This window comes from Pyrus communis, chromosome 11, assembly GCF_041283825.1.
Source record: "Pyrus communis isolate YQ-2024b chromosome 11, ASM4128382v1, whole genome shotgun sequence".
NCBI lineage: Eukaryota > Viridiplantae > Streptophyta > Magnoliopsida > Rosales > Rosaceae > Pyrus > Pyrus communis.
The window spans coordinates 3436422-3453630 of NC_142575.1; the positions used below are offsets into that span (position 1 = coordinate 3436422).

The 17209-nt window shown below is 35.7% G+C and overlaps 2 protein-coding genes across 2 annotated transcripts; one reads left to right on the forward strand and one right to left on the reverse strand.

The window, feature by feature from the left end:
• Positions 1–3084: 3084 nt before the first annotated feature.
• LOC137742020 (expansin-A4) lies at positions 3085–4963 on the forward strand. The gene is made up of 3 exons (XM_068481751.2): positions 3085–3293; positions 3839–4151; positions 4396–4963. Exons 1-3 carry the CDS (start codon positions 3146–3148, stop codon positions 4697–4699), a joined length of 765 nt encoding a protein of 254 aa, XP_068337852.2. The 5' UTR covers positions 3085–3145; the 3' UTR covers positions 4700–4963.
• Positions 4964–6224: 1261 nt separating this feature from the next.
• Positions 6225–13557, reverse strand: LOC137743322 (putative disease resistance protein RGA3). The gene is made up of 6 exons (XM_068483190.2): positions 12282–13557; positions 8663–11180; positions 8284–8523; positions 7423–7688; positions 7007–7194; positions 6225–6762 (listed from the first exon to the last, which is right to left on the reverse strand). The coding sequence occupies exons 1-3, from the start codon at positions 13425–13427 to the stop codon at positions 8495–8497; spliced, it is 3693 nt and encodes a 1230-aa protein (XP_068339291.2). The 5' UTR covers positions 13428–13557; the 3' UTR covers positions 6225–6762; positions 7007–7194; positions 7423–7688; positions 8284–8494.
• Between the last annotated feature and the right edge of the window lie 3652 nt (positions 13558–17209).

Sequence of the window (17209 nt, forward strand, 5' to 3'; positions counted from 1 at the left end):
CTATTAATACATTTACCATTGCTGACAACTTACAAATCATGATTTTTAGTTAAAGAAACAAACAATGCAGTTGCTTAAACGATCTCGGACCTCTTTAACCGTTACGTACCATTTGGTTTTCACAATTAGATGCTCACATCATATAAGATTTGTAAATTATGAGTTGTGGACATTGTATGTATGGTTCGCTCAACTTTATTGTTATAAGTGCGAGTCTCATATTTGATTCCACTTTCTTTTAAATAATGAAAATATAATAGTAATCCAAACCTGCCACATCTTCAATTGCTATGCTGGCACCTACATTGATATAACCTGCTGCTATTTTCGCTTTAAAAGGCCCTGGTCGGTAGATTGAGAGTAAATAATTGCAATTTCTAATGAGGATATAATGCAGAAAAAGATTTTGTTAATATTTTGTCATGCATAAGACAAACGTAAGACAATTAATCAGAATCATTTGTCCTGTTAATCATGGTTCATGAACACTTAACCTTAATTGTAGCAGTATTGTTTTTGTTCCGTCTCTTAATTAATTCTTTGATTAGGACCAAATTAAAATAAAACAATTCCTCAACTGACATCAAATAGAGTAATAGGCTGTGGTGACACCTGTAATTAGGGTTTTGTATGTTAGTGAATTGCTTTCACTACTTCCTACATAAACACATGCATACACATGAGAAATTTTTTATTGTGATGGGATTACGGTGCTATATCACGCGTTTTTATGTAAGTAGTGAGAAATTTTACTTTTTAAGTTATTAACATTTTAACACACATATCTCATCATTTGTATAGTGATACGTGATGTAAAATCTTGTGTACCGATCACAATAAAAAATCTCTCCATACACACGTGTATGACAATGATTTATATTCTTGGAGATCAAAAGTTGGAAACAAGATGACAAGACCTGAACCAAACCTCATGTAAAAAGTTTGGGAACCATCAAATGATGTCGTTCAATGAGTGACAAACTATTTTAATTGACAAACTATATACATGGGCAGATCTGTGGTATTATTTTTTCATACAATTTTTTACATATGTTTATGTAATATTTACTTGTAATGTAATTATGAAAGAGTGATGTTTGCAAAAACTATTTTCATTATCAATTTACATTAAATTCTTCTTGGCCACTTTCACCGAAATATCTCTACGTCCGACGGATATATACACGTTAGAACCTTTTTCGGCGTAGGTGTTGCAGTTCACTAGTTCAAAGAACGCATGCTTCTGAGGTATTTCGATGGATCGGATTCTGGAGCTTTTTGCATGATCACATTGTATATCCAAATATTTACAGAAGACAAATGCCCCATGACTCAAATTTGAGGGCAGTACGACATCGGTTTGGTCCTAAGCCTCTAATAACCTCAAGTTCCCAGCTACTTGCCTTAATTTGGCGGTCCAAAATTCAGGCATGAGGGCTCTCACCTATTTAATGTAAGTCGGCCATCCATGTGACCAAACGCCCAACGAAATGGGGACATATAGTTCCTGTTGTCCCCCATGCCCACGTAACGCCAGAGTTCTTTTTTTTTTTTTCTTTTTTTTTTTTCAGAAAAAAAAAATCATTAATAATTTATACAATTCACACATCATACAAGCATACAAATGTAAATTAAATATATTACATGGATATCAGAAAATGGATAGGAGCCTAGAAAGTTTATTATCTTTACTTACACATATCATATATAATACACAATTATTTTTTGGACCAAACGTTGGTTATATTTTAGATAAAGTGTTAATATTATTGTCCAAAGATATAAAATTTGTCATTTAACAAAGAGCAGATGTCCTGCATAAATACTTTTGTTTAATACGCATACATCATGGTATAACAAGAATTTTATATATTATGACTGTAATTTGAAGACCATTTATTTAGATATAATCAATATCTATAATCATTTGACATAGCGAAACTCAATCTCCATTATATTAAACGATATCACATGACCACAAAAGAGAAACCATTCCAAGCCAAATTCAACTTGGAAGTAAGACTTTAATTTATTGCCTTTAATAAGTTAATGCTATGTTACTTGAATGAAGAGATATATGTGTAAGGGTGGGGCAGTGACAAAACATAACACATGCACTACTACCCAAATCGAAGCACGAAAACGAAATAATGGGTGGGACTCGGCCACTTCCCACCATGAGCAGTACTCAAGACTACTGCAAATTGCCATTCACATTCTGCACAGATTTGGAACTTCTACTTGCAAGCTCGCAAATGGTACTTTATATCATGCCCTTAATTTTGTTTCTCACTTAAGGATTAATGTCCATAAAAATATGGAAAAAGATTAGAAAGTAAACATATTTTGATTAAGCAAAATTTTCTCTCGGGTGCAAAGATACCATTATCTGTTAAGACTACCTACCATTATTCAACCAATAGAAGGGGATTTTCAACATTCTTGGGCCCCAAACTAAGAATTATCATCTTTATTTAAGTGTAATTAAGCACCAAAAACTAAAAGAAAATGCTATTGACACTTCTAATTTGCCATCATTCACATACCCATTTGATGATAGGAACCAAACAAGATCAAAACTGAGTCCAAGTATATTGTATAAAATATCACCTCTCTAGACACGATTTGTAAGATGAAATATACACACACACACATATATATGTTGGGTTGTTGGCCAATTCAATGAGTCCGGTTTCAACATTTATAAGTTCACTAATCAACGACTAGGTCATTAGTCCAATGTAATTGAAGTAGTTTACTCTAAATCAAATACCCGACTGCGTTCAAAGTGAAATATTAATTTGTTAAAATGAAATGGCAAACTAAAAGTGTGAAGAACACGAAAAGCAAATAAGTGCCATAAAAGAAAATCAGATCATATAATTTATTAAAATTTGTAAGAGATTTAATGGATGAGAAATGCATGTGGAAAGTTTGGCCCACGGGGATATCGGTTGGTAATCCCAACCACAACCGGCATGTGCACTTGTTTTCCTCAATCACTTGTGGCTGTTTTCTGTGATATCATATGCAAACAGACTCACTCCCTAGCCTCCCAAGTTTCCTTATTAATAGAGGAACCCTCGTGCACTCTAAGCACAAAACAAACTCCACCTGCCCTACACAAAAACTAAAGTCACAAAAAATGGCAGCTCATCCATTGTCTTTGGCTTCTATAGCCCTCTCTCTTGTTCTTCTCAATCTACATCTGCATGGTGTGTTGGCTGTTTATGGTAGCTGGGAAGGTGCTCATGCCACATTTTACGGCGGCGGTGATGCCTCCGGCACAATGGGTAAGTCCAAAACTCAAGTGTTTATTTACCACTGTAAGAAAAAAGTGTTTTTAGACAACTAAAATTGCTTATAAGTGAGAGGTTTTACGGCGGCGGTAATACCTTCAGCATTCAGTACTACAATCTAGTTTTTTTCACTTGTAAGTGAGAGGTCTTAGGTTCAATTCTCGTCAAAGGCGAATTTGAACCACATTATTGGTAGCTCATTGTGAGACCAAGTCTACTCTCCTCCATCCTTAGTGTAGATAATATCATTTGTACCCAAAATAAATAAATAAATAAATTGCTTATAGAAGTACCGTTTCTATGTATTGGAGATGATTAAGTTGCAATAATATATTTTATATTTTTCTATGAGCTGAAGTGTTTCTTTTAGAAATAGTCCAAATGAGTTAAAACTGGAAGTGTGAATAACATTTTAGTAACAAAACAAAACTATGGATAGACCCCTAGTTGAACGGCTCACCGTTGATCCAACGGCCGTCTAAAAAGAGTGTTTAATAAAGTGTTGGGGTTTGATATTAATTTGATTTGAAATTTTGCAGGAGGAGCATGTGGTTATGGGAATCTGTACAGCCAGGGGTATGGAACCAACACTGCAGCTTTGAGCACAGCATTGTTCAACAATGGCTTGAGCTGCGGATCTTGTTATGAAATGATGTGCAACAATGACCCGAGATGGTGCCGTCCTGGATCCATTATTGTTACTGCTACAAACTTTTGCCCTCCTAACTTTGCTGAGTCCAACGACAATGGCGGATGGTGCAATCCTCCTCTCCAGCACTTCGATTTGGCCGAGCCTGCTTTCTTGCAGATTGCTCAATACCGTGCTGGAATCGTGCCGGTTTCCTTCAGAAGGTAGGCCTTGAAGTTAATCACGGTGAAATTACTATGGTTATCGGAAATGTAAAGATGTTATGTTATCAGAGTGAGAATCTAAATGATTAATTGAGTGAATTCTTTTCTGAAAATGCGTGACTCTCAAGTAGTGATAACCTAACACGTCAAATATCTGAAAGGCGAACATTAGCCTATTATAATTACAAGTTAACACCTTACAATTTCTTACTAATGGGAGGTGTTTGTGTTTTGGTCTTGGCAGAGTACCTTGTATGAAGAAAGGAGGAATAAGATTCACCATCAACGGCCACTCCTACTTCAACCTGGTTTTGATCACCAACGTGGCTGGTGCAGGAGATGTCCATTCAGTTTCAATCAAGGGGTCCAGAACAGGGTGGCAACCCATGTCAAGAAACTGGGGTCAAAACTGGCAGAGCAACTCTTACCTCAATGGCCAAGCCCTCTCCTTCCAAGTCACCACCAGTGACGGTAGAACCGTCACGAGCTACAACGTGGCGCCTGGTAATTGGCAGTTTGGCCAGACATTCTCAGGGGGGCAATTTTAGAATTATCCCACTAGATTATTGGTAAAAATCTGTATATCTATCTGCGTCATTTTTTACCCTTAAGTTTCCAAGTGCAAAAGCAAAGAGTAGTTGTGAAGTGAAGGTCTGCTGAGGTGAGCTAAAATACACCCGCTGGGCCTTTCACATTTGAGATTTTCTGGAGAAACGAAATTTACCTCATTCAGGTTGTAATCAATTTCCTCAATTGTAACCTTAATGATATATATAATAATAATAAAAAGAGTTTTATTACAGTCGACACAACATTTAATGGCAAACAACTTTCTCATGATACCACTAATGTCGATATTTCAAGTCAATCAGTCAACATGACGTCGCAGTAGTAGGTAATTCTTGATAACTTACCTGCAGAATCCAAAAGAATATGAGGCAACACAACCTTATCCACACAATCACTTTCAAGTTGTTCTTTTTGGCTGTTGGTAGTAAGTAGTAACTTCTTATTAGAAGTTGGTGTTGTATCCTTTTCAGCAATATCTAAAGGCCTGCATCTAACATACAGCAGAACATGGCCACCTGGACACGGGCATGTGCTGTAGCAAAGGCTTGTTTTTTTGTCATAGGGCAACTAATTGTTGTGAAGGGTGACAGACAAAACAGAAACTTGGACGAAAAGAAAGGAACTATCATTTGGAATTTATCCAAGTACAAATGGTATGTATTTCGCCTTTGTGAGAAATGTGATCAGGTGATCGGTAGATGTGATATCTAAACTCTCGAAAAAGTGCGTTGAATCAAAGATTACTTAAAATAGTGCGGAAATTTTTTTTGTAACCATCGTCAAACAACGAATGTTCATTCGGTATAATTAAAGGGATGAGAGCTTACCAGTTTATCCAAATTAAGATTTTCTGAGTAGGAAACATGAAAGTGTGAAAAATGATTCTCGCGCATGAGTTTGTACTGGAATCCCACTTCTGCCTAGTCCAATATAACAACAAATCACTCAAGGGATATGAATTAGAGATAAAGCTTACGTACATTGCATAGTTATAAAATATGTTTCAGTGAATGACCGTATAATTAAGTGCAAATTCATATTTGATTTAAATAATCATATATGGTTATGTATTTGATTTCAAACGTTATATTTGACTCTTATTTGGTGTGTAGTGGGAATTACATATCACACTAGAGTCAAATTTAACTCCAAATTTAACTTTAAAGTTTTAACTTTTAATTATTAGATTAGAGATAACCTAACAAATGCAAATTTGAGTCATAACAAAATAATTCATCTCATAATAATGCAACTACCTTGAGCCACTTAACTAATGTAATTGATTTTTAACTAGATTGGTTCCTTTTGCTGAAGTTTTTACACCTCCTGAAAGACCAATCTATGAAAATTGAATTTTTCAAACTCAAACACAATTTAATAATTTTGCAAATAATAACCAAAATTCAGGGGCTTAGATCTGTTTTTGCTACCAAATATCAACCAAATTGGAGATTTTTCAATCATCCATATATATCTGTATCGAACACGAACAAATTGACGATGTTGATACCAAGTAACATTTTTATGATGAACCGTCCATTTGTTTGATACATACAAATAATCACAATGTTTCTCACATCTAGAAGAAACATTCCAGTTGAAAAGAGTTCGGTGAAGAAACAAGAAAAATGACAATAATTCAATACTTTTAGATTCACAATAAGTACTGCCATTTGAGAAGAATTACGGAACACGTTAACATTAACATCACAAAGAAAGCAAGTATGGCCTGCAGAACGAAAGGTAATCCGCTGAAGGATGACAATTAAGTCCCCTCGAATTTGTTGGCATCGTAAATTTCTCAACAACCTCCTGAGACATTTGAGACGTTACATGCTCTGACCAGATATGACCGCAGCAGAAAAGCTCGCATACTTTATATGTTGCAATTTTTGCAGCAGGAACACCTCTTCCGTTTCCTATGCCATAAAAGTTTACATCCTCAACAGCATTCCCTGCCACCGCTGAGGCAGAGTGAGTTCCATGAACGAAAACATCCCTCGAAGACTCTCGAGACTAATATAGAGGTCCAATGAGCTTGCTGCAAAATGAACATTTTATATAGTTTACAAAGTATTAGTATGTACAGAAGCAATACAATTATAAAAATTGTGTAACGCGGAACATATATAGGTGCTATGCACAACATTCTTGCTTATGATTTAGTAATTGTTTGTTTTCACTAAAAAGTATAACAATTGAAAGTAATAATTGGTTTATATATTTGTACCAGTGACTAGTATATTATGCAATAACTGAAAATTATGGAAACTATCTTGTTGCACCTGAAATTTTTGCAGCCTTCACAGGCACCTTTCTACCTCTGGGGAGGCAGGCCAAAACCTTCATCTTTAAAGCTCAGATTCCACTCAAATCCGACATTCAAACACATGAACAATAATATCACTTTTGATAATTGCTCTTCAACTAAATTTCTCATTGAATCCCAAAAAGTCCCAAGATCTTGAACGTTCTGCTTGGAAAGACACAAAAATAACAAAAATATCACTCCCGATAATTTCAGCAGTAAAACGGGTACTCAACAGTTCAAATTACTTGAGCGATATAGTTACAGACACAAAATCAATAGTATTCAAAGGATGCTAAAAGATTATATATTATCTATTGAAAACATAACACATATAGTCAGTCGGACTTGATTACTAGAAGAGGAAAGGAGGAGGGAATTTGAAAAACTTACATTGCTTAAGTTCACTGCGACAGTAAATTGGCGAAGCGTTGCTTAGCCTTGGCAGAGGGTAGATTCATCAAATTATTCTACATCCCCAGCTCTCTAAGGGGTGTAATGTTCCCCAACCACTCTGGTAAAGCCTCCACTCCCTCAAATAGTCGATACATAAAGCAGTTAAATTTAACGAGGCAGAGACTTGAGCTTTGTCCACCCTTTCAAATGTAATAATTCAAGCTGCAATGATCAACCTTGAACATCATGAATGAAGTTGATTCCTGCCAGAACCCGCCAAAGGTGAATTTTATCAATTTCGGGGTTTTAAACCTTTTCGCAGATTTCTTAAATTCGCCAAATTATAAAATCCCTAACTTAGTTTGCAACTGACGATTCTTAACCTAATTTTCTACAATAATGCAGATATTTGACAGTTCATCAAGCTACTTACGGGATATGAAATATCGATTAAATAATTAACTGAATTCAAGTCATTGTTCGTACGATTCAAAATCTGTTCAGAAATCACTAATCATAAAAATATCAGCGCAAATATAATAATAGACGAAAAGCAATTGCAGTAAATCTATATTTTTTATTATATGAATATGGTTTTACATGATTAGAAGCATTACTCTTCCAAGTTTCTAACCACGAACGGGTAATTAAGCTAGTGGTTCAACACTCATACAAATGAACTAAAGAAAGTTAACATATCGATTGATGTTGCCGAAATTAAGAAAGATAACATGTAAAGGAGAATGCCCACATGGTACCAAAAAAAGAGGCTTTCTAGCTTGATAAGAACTATAACTTAAAGTACATTTTTGAGAAATGAAGGTAGAGCGAGAAATTTAATATCTTATGCATCAGTACCTGTACTCAGTTTGCACCTATTGAGCATCCTGAAAAAACGCCACGGCATGCCAAAAGAAATATAGATGCCACTGAAGAGGAGGAGGTGCGGATTTGAAAAGCTTACAGGGATTAATTCCAATGCGGAAGTTGCATCCATGAATATTCAACTGTACATACTCTGGTTTTTCCGCAACTCATTTGTTGCAGTTTCTAAAGGCGTTGCGTAGCTTCAATCCAACCGTTGTCCCAGACTCTTAACTAATTTAAAACAAAACGGAGAAGGATAAACAACTTTGGTTAGTTTTCGAAATTTTTTGTGTGGATGAATAAAAGAACAAAAGAGATAAACATTATAACATGTACCCTGCAATTCGATTTCAAGAATTGCAAAACGTACTTGTGATATTCGGAATGTGAGCAATCTTAGGCCAATCTGTGCCGCTGTCCCTGGTGCATTTTTGCTCTAAAAGAGGATGACATCCGGAAATGTCCAGGATTTGTAATTCGGTGAGACGTTGCATAGCTTCGACACTAGGTAAATTCGACAGATTCTTGCAATCTTGAATCTCCAGCTGTGTAAGGGATGTAAGGTTACCCAACCATTCTGGCAAAGTCTCCACTCCGTCAAATGAAACTATCATCAAATCTGTCAAAGAAGTGAAGTGTTGAATCTGTTGAGGCAAAGACTTGAGCTTAGGCCAACCCCACAAGTCTAGCATTGTAAGATGCATCAATGATCCAACTCCAAAATCAGGGAAGGAATCGAGCTCCTCCCAGAACGAACCCATTTGTAATTTCCTCAAGCGAGGGAGCCACCGTAGCCCCGCTGGCAGATATTTTAGCTTTCGCCAATTTCTGATCTCCAAATAACAGAGAGAATTGAGATTGTCTAAACTTGGAAGAATCTCTAAATTTGGGAAATCGTTTATTGTCAGCCACTCGAGAGAGACTGGGAATTGCAGCCCGCTCACCCAACTTTCTAATCCTTCACAGTATTCGATCCTCAGTTGTTGAAGGGGTATCATTGTGCGCAAATCTGAAACGCATTTCTCCTCAATACTGCTACTTTGGACACCAAACGACGATAGCTTCGGGCATTCACTTATATACAATTGCTGAAGAGAGGGAAAGTGTTGTGGAAGAGCAGGTAAGCTCGATAGTTCATCGCAATACCTGATTGTCAACTTCTGAAGAGAGGTGAGAGACGCGCCGCCTTTAATTTCAATTGATGTCAGATTATTGCAACGCCATATAAACAATTCCACAAGCGAGGTGCAGCCTTGAAGCCCACTCAATGGGCCTGACAAACCACTGCAGTTATGAACAACCAACTTCTGGAGAGAGGTGCAGTAGTCTAACCCACTCGGTAGTCGTGACAATTGTTCACAATGATAAATCTCTAATCTGCGTAGAGATGCCATGCCCTGTGTAATTGGAATCAATTCTAGATTAGGACATCTGTATATACCCAGGTACTCAAGGAAAGGAAGTGTGTCTAGCCCATCCGGCAACTGCCTCAGTTTTTCACAATTACGAATAATCAATCTCTCAAGAGAACCACAAGAACCGAATAAATCGGGGGCAAGATCATAATCAATGACTCCAAAACTTTTTAAGTTAGCCATTCCGCTAATCTTAAGCTCCGTAAGATTGGGTAGATGACCAAGCGGTGGGACTGCTTCACATTTGTTGCATCCAAATAACTGAATCTTCTTCAAGTTGTTGAGCTGTAATGGTCTACTCATCATCCACAATGGAAACTTATCGCCCATGAAGTTTTCAATACTCAAGCTCTCTAAATCAGGATGCGGTTGGAGGCCTTCCAGTACATCCCCCTCGTCATTGTTGTTAGTTGTTGACCTATATCTCGTCCATCTGAGTGTCAAATGGCATACTTTTTTCTTGTCCTCTAGTTTAGCTTTTTTTGCTTCTTCTCCATTGTCTACGTGTTCCAGATTACAAACAACTAATTCACCTTTCAATTCTTTCAAGCCAGCCAACTCTTCAATTCGACGACCAATCTCATTACCCACCGAAAAGTATGGTAATGTTCTAAGGCAAGTCAACCACCTTAACCCCTGTGGAAATTTTGTACTCTCATCAAAATAAATATGCCTCAGATTGATCAAGTTTTGCAATTCTTTTGGAAACTCTTGAAGGGCACAATTTGTTGCTCTTAACGTCTGTAAGTTATAGAGCTTGCCTATAGAGCTGGGGAGTAATTTGAACCTTGTTTTAGAAATGTCAAGATACCTTAAGTGTTTCAGCCTTTCAACTAAAGTTGGAAACTCTTCAATATTAGCATTACTTAGATTCAAGATGCGTAAAGCTTTGAACCGTGGCAAAATATTTATAGGAACTTCACCCTCTTCAAAGACCAGTGATCGCAATTTTCCAGCACTTCTTTCTGGAATTGTTTTCAGTATAGAACTAGAAACTCGAGCAACATGTCGAATCTCATCTGTATTATCTATGCCATGGAAGTCTCCTGTCAAGCTTTCAAATCTGGATACAAGTTTTGCCAAATCGTGCACAAGATCGTGCATCTTGCATTCGCTAATAATGCCATTATAATCCAATGTAGCATCTTGAAATAAGGAGCTCTGCAATAGAATCTCAAAATATTCATTGCCTATATCCTCCATATCTTTACTTTCGCCAAGTGAAGGGCGGAGTAGTCCTTGAGCCATCCAAAGTTGAATCAAATTCTCTCTTTGAATTTCAAAATCTTTCTTGAACATTGAGCAATATGCAAAACATTGCTTCAATGATGGTGATTCTAAATTGTCAAAACTCAACTTCAAGACTGACATAATTCTATCTTCTCCTTTCGGTAGGTTGTTCCATATTCCACTTTCTTTAAACAACAACCATTCAGCAATACTGTTTTTAGTGTGCAAAATGCCTCCCAAAACCTGTTGATTGGATTAGAGAGTTTATATCACATAATGATTCATAGAGTATAGTAGTTTTAGCTGAAGTTGATGAAAAATAAAAAGAAAAATACATGACTGAAAAAGAGGGTATAGTTATAATCAGGTTCAAAAGTTTCCTACAACAATGTAGAAAACACTTGAGTTATAACAAAGTATTCATCCAATAATAATGCAGTTGGCTTAAGTCACTTAACTAATTTAACTGATTCCAACTAGATTGATTCTCTTTGGAAGACCATGTAAATTGAATTTTCAAAATTCGAACACAATTCAATCATTTTGCAAATAATATAACTAAAATTCAAACGGCCTGGATCAGTTTGCATACTACATACCAAATATCGATCACATTGGAGACTTTTTAGTCATTCATGTGTATTGAACACAAACAAATTGACAATGTTGGTTTCAAGTATCCATTTGTTTGATACATAAATAACTAAACAAATGAATGAATTGTGTAGAGATGATCTTTTAACCATGTGCAAAATGTGATACTAGCTTCCGTGTTTGTCAAATTCCCGAAATATCCATTAACTAGTTAAAAAAACGTTATATTCTTGATTTGTTGGGGTGATGAATTAATTTTGTTTAGTTTCTGTCTTGTTGAAATCAATAAGCTACTAATGTTGGTTTTTTATTAAGAAAATGTTAAGAGAGACCACACATTTTTTTGCATACCATCTAATGCATAAGTGAGGTGTACATGTTATATTAATTAATGAAAAATCAATCTACGTAAATTATACTTTCAAAATTTGAACTCAATTCAATCATCTTGCAAATGATATAACTAAAATTCGAAGGGATCGACGATGTTGATACCAAGTAAAATATCTATGATATCGGATAGCTAATATCTATGATTTGAAATGAAATTTTGTAATGATGATTTTTAAATGATAATTACAAAAATGAATGGTTCCGACTAATACGTTTGTCACAATGCCTTGTCCTAATTTATAAGTGATGCACCCCCTGTGGTGGATGCAAGTATATCTTGTCCTAATTTATAAATAAAAAGCATGTAAAAAAAAAGTGCAAATTCCAGGTTATATGATATATAATAATAGTACGTACCTTTGCCACCAATGGAATACCACCACAATTTTCAGCAATTTCCATTCCAATTGTCTTGAACTGGGGAACTATATGAGCACTGCTATTTGGGAAGGCTTTCTTTTTCATGATGGACCAACATTCATCCACAGTAAGTTTTTCTAGACCATGTCGTCGAAGTAGTTTTTCTGATAATGATGCAACTTTTGTACTGCGAGTAGTGACAATGATTTTGGATCCCCCAGCAGATTTAAGCTTAAATAAACATTCCATCAAATTATTCCATTTTTCGGAATCTTCGTTCCAAACGTCATCAAGTACAAGTAAGTATCTTTTATCTTTCAACTCTTCATTAAGGAACATAAGCAGAGCATTCTGGTTATCTTTCGAAGGGACTTTTGTCGGATTAAGCTGTTCTAACATCTGGAGTAGAATCAAATTGACATCAAAAGTGTTCGATACACAAACCCATATTTTTGTTTCGAAAAACTTGTGTATCAGATCCTCATTGTAAACTGACTTGGCCAACGTTGTCTTTCCGATGCCTCCCATTCCCACAATGGCCATAACCGCAAGATTTTCTTGATTGTATCTGGCGTCGGTCAAGTTTGTAACTATTTTTGAGACATCGTCTTCCCTTCCAACAGTTATTTCATCTCTGCCAATGAATGCGTTGGTTTGTCTGTCCCATCTATTTCCTCGAGGGGTTGCATCTATTCTCTTGGAAACTAGACCAATGAAAGATGCCTCACCCTTGAGATCTACCAAGGACTGGTTGATGTTCTTAATTTTATGTGCCATTTTCAAACGAAATGCAAATGGATTGGAGAGTGAAAAGAAGTTAAGTACCTTTTTCTTCATATGATTTTGGAGTTCAACCTTACGGCGAACAACTTCGTACTCGAACTCATCCAACACATCGTCAGCTTCATGAGCTATAGCTTTAAGCTTCCTCACCCACTCCTCCACCACCATGACCCGATCTTGTGGTTGATCGGAAACAGCTTGCAAGAAATCCTGAATGGTGAGTAATGAATGGTGAAGCCGTTTTAGTTCAGCTTTGAAACCCCAAGCAAGACTGAGTTCTTGAGCAGCAAGTGACGCCACCTTCGACAGTATTCCCTCAACAGAAAAAGTAAACACGGCTCCTGCAATCTTCCCTTCCATGCCGATCGATTAAATTTTCTCTCAATTTTCTCTCGAGTAGATGGAAGGAAATTAATACAAATGATGATGTGATGGCTTACACCAACCGCTTGTTTTTATTTGGCATGATCAGTTCTATCAGAATCCAATCCTGCCTATCGAACACATACAATTTAATTCCCACAATAGTCAAAAGAAGCGGCCAAAGCTGGCAAGGCAAGTGCAAGTGGTGACCGATGAGAAGACTTTATCTCTACCGACTAAAATTAATATCCGCCATTCATTCACGATTCATATAAGAAAAATGCTATGGAGATTATTTTAAAACAGTTCTTGTTACCTGATTAAAATAAAAAAGAAGACTCTTTACAAATTTTTTGTTACTTCTTGTTTTTTCATAATAATTTATAATATTAGTATGAATATTAATTGTTAAATTGTAAAGTCACAGAAAATAGATAAAAAAATCTAATTTGAAATAGAATCTCATTATCCTGTCCTGTCATATAATTCATTCATTTCTTCTCTTTTACCAATTTCTCTCCCCCGACTTCTTCTCTTTTACCAATTTCTCTCCCCCGACTTCTTCTCTCTAAATTTATACTGCAACACGTTGAAAATTATGATTTTATATGTCCATTAATTTCTCTCCCCCGACTTCTTCTCTCTGAATTTATACTGCAACACGTTGAAAATTATGATTTTATATGTCCATTTCTGTTTATATGAATGTATCTAATACAGATCTAGATGAAAGATTTGGTCAATTCAAACTCACCGAAGTTGAATAATCCCAAAAAATTGTTACACTCACAAAGTAACACACCACAATAGTAAAAACCAAACTAACAACTATTTAAGCCAGGTAGCTTTTCGACTCTCATTTTTTTCTTGATCATACTTGGCTGCATGCTTTTTGCTTCATCATACATCTATGTGACAGTCACACTAGGTTTCACAACACATCATATATTCTTATCTTCTTGTTTTTTTGTTCTTAATTAGAAAAAGTACATGAGGATTATTTTGACGTATCAATAACAATTTATTACTTGAAAAATAACAGTATATTAATATGAGGTGTGTTGTTTTCTTATTCACATGGCGTAAATGCACCAAGTAACGCACTCAGTCTCTTGTTTTGTAGCTCATGCTTTTGGCGTTCATTTTTGTGAGTTGGTCATTCATAGTTTGAAGTCTAATCTTCGCAAGCAATGTAAATGTGTTTATTCACTCGTATCTTACTATTATAAATACTAGCCTTTTTGGATGTGTTCATGCACGTACGAAAGATCTGTTTTAATCATGGTGAGCTATGCACGTGAATAAAATTCTATTTTCTTTTCCACATTTGTACTCAATGCAGCTAATAGGCAAGATATAAGACTGATTCTTCCAATCTTATGGTATATGGAACCTTAATTTGTTCAATCTTAATAAATTGTATGTGGAGCAAAAAATAATTCCATAAATCCTAGAGACCACACATATTTAGGGGAGGAGAACAACTTCATTACTGGTGGTATCTTCATGAGGGATTGGAAAAGCTATTTCTCTACCATTTTTGCTCGTGCTAGTGCCCCAAAGATTCTTGGATTTCTTGCAATATGAGATTTAATCCCATAACTCTTATTTTTATTTTACATGCTTCAACGCAGTCCCGTCTCGTGTTTTCCACAGTGTTGTGCCATGCTACAAAAATTATACGGTCTAAAATGATTCTAACTCATTTATTTGAATGAAAGCTCTTGAACAACCAAGTCCCCTGCCAACCAAACTACAAATTCTCAATTCTTTGATCGATAGGAACCTCGAAAAAAGTTTTGGGGTTTGAGTACTTAAAAATAGCTCTAAAAAAAACGGAACTACAAGTAAATCTTACTAAAAAGCATATGATGAGCATTTATTTGAGTCGAGCATTTCCAAGTGTGAACTTTTTTCCGAAGAAGATGGATCCAGTGGATCCCTTCTACCAAATCCACCTAATCATCTCATCTAGACATTTGAAATTTGATTCAACGGCTGAAATTATTATAAATTTTAAAATGACCCCTTGTTTTTAGACGTTAAATCAAATTTCAAGAGCTCGACTGAGTTGATTAGGTGGATTTGATGGAAGACATCCGAAAATAATCCCTTTCCCACAAAGATTTCCATGCGCAAGTCAACATATGTGGAGGCTTTAGAAATTTTTTTTGTTTCAGTCTTTCGGAGGCTTTTTGGTCTAGTTTTTTGTTATTGATGCCATGTCGGTGGTAATTCGAAAATAGAAGCTCGTATTCCTTCCTACAACCACCAAAAAAGCGTGGCAAGTGAACAAATATCACAGAATTTGGTAAGAAATCGCTCTACTGAGACGATTCGCAGCAAATGGGCCCCACGCTTCTCCAACTACACAAAAGAGACACATGGTGGTGATGCGGCGTAATTTGAGGCCACCCCACCTTATGGAGAAATTTTTAGGTGTACCCTCACTCATAACACTTTTTGTACCCTCACTTATTTTTCAATAAAATAAATAAAATCAAATTCTAATGAGTGAGGGTACACCAAATTGTACCAAAAAAATTTGGTGTACCGGGTACACCTAAAAATTTCTCCACCTTATGAGGATCTCTCTATATTAAATTCTAGGGATACCTGTTCATCGTACATGTACGATCAGTTTTCGTTAGTTACTATTTATGTTTAATTTTAAATAAAAAAAATTTAATTTTTTTTTTATTACACAATATATAATGAACTAGAATATAAAACTTTAATTTATTGCCCTTAATAAATTAACACATGAACTGCCCAAATTGATGTGTGAGGGATGGACAGTGACAAAACATATCACATGCACTACCCAAATCGAAGCACGAAAACGAAATAATGGGTGGGACTCGGCCACTTCCCACCATGAGATTATCTCCAACCCAAAAGGATCAAAAGATCATGTTTAGCTCTATAGCTTTATAAGAATTATTTTTTAATGAATAGTGTCACTCTATATTTTATACCATCTCCAACCGAAATAGCCAAATGATCATAGGCCAAAACATAGCCCGTTTGAGAAAAAAAAACTCATCTTCAACCGAAGGGGGCTATTTTTTAGCCCACTTAATAATTTATTATTTTAATTGAATTAATATTGCTAATTGAATTAAATTATCATGTTAAAATAAGATTTTCGGACATATTTTGAGTGTCACTTCTCGCTAAATGAATAAGGGTATGGTTCTCTTATCTTTATAATAAAAAGGATGTGAAAAATTGGTGAAGAATTGAATAAAATAAGGTAAGATAGTATGGAATGGTGAAAATGATGTAGAAATGGTTTAGGTATTTATAGGAAAAAAATTTAGATTAATTTTTTTAAATTTCGTCTTAAAAAAAAAAATCAAATCCAACATTAACATGACGTCAACTAGCATGGAATTATGGTCTGATAAGGCCCACAAGCCCTTTGGCTTAACCTTCAATTGAAGATGATTTTCGTATCAAAACAGATTATATTTTGGCTTGTGCCCTTTGGCTAATACTACTTATCCTCCCCATGGTTGCAGACGAGAGAAAGTAAAGGTGCTCAGTTATTACGTGTGGAAAATGGAAGTGGGAACTATCCTAAAATTCCTGTATGGACAAGGACCTACAAGCTTAAAAGCTTGTGCGACCCCCTAAACCTAAAAAAGTTTAAAACAAACGAATCGCCTACGCTGCGATTCGAACGGAGTCCTTGACTTTTAAAAACCAGGGGCTTATCCAATAGAAACAATTAGCATGAAATGGGCCCACAACCAATAAAAAAATATAATGAAAAA

Excerpts from the sequence above, each read along its gene's own strand:
- LOC137743322 (XM_068483190.2), bottom strand. The coding sequence starts at position 13,427 with ATGGAAGGGAAGATTGCAGGAGCCGTGTTTACTTTTTCTGTTGAGGGA. Across the intron at positions 11,181-12,281 it reads GTATTCCATTGGTGGCAAAG|GTTTTGGGAGGCATTTTGCA; the intron begins GTACGTACTATT and ends TCCAATCAACAG. Across the intron at positions 8,524-8,662 it reads TCACATTCCGAATATCACAA|TTAAGAGTCTGGGACAACGG; the intron begins GTACGTTTTGCA and ends GTTTTAAATTAG.
- LOC137742020 (XM_068481751.2), top strand. The coding sequence starts at position 3,146 with ATGGCAGCTCATCCATTGTCTTTGGCTTCTATAGCCCTCTCTCTTGTT. Across the intron at positions 3,294-3,838 it reads TGATGCCTCCGGCACAATGG|GAGGAGCATGTGGTTATGGG; the intron begins GTAAGTCCAAAA and ends GAAATTTTGCAG. Across the intron at positions 4,152-4,395 it reads GTGCCGGTTTCCTTCAGAAG|AGTACCTTGTATGAAGAAAG; the intron begins GTAGGCCTTGAA and ends TGGTCTTGGCAG.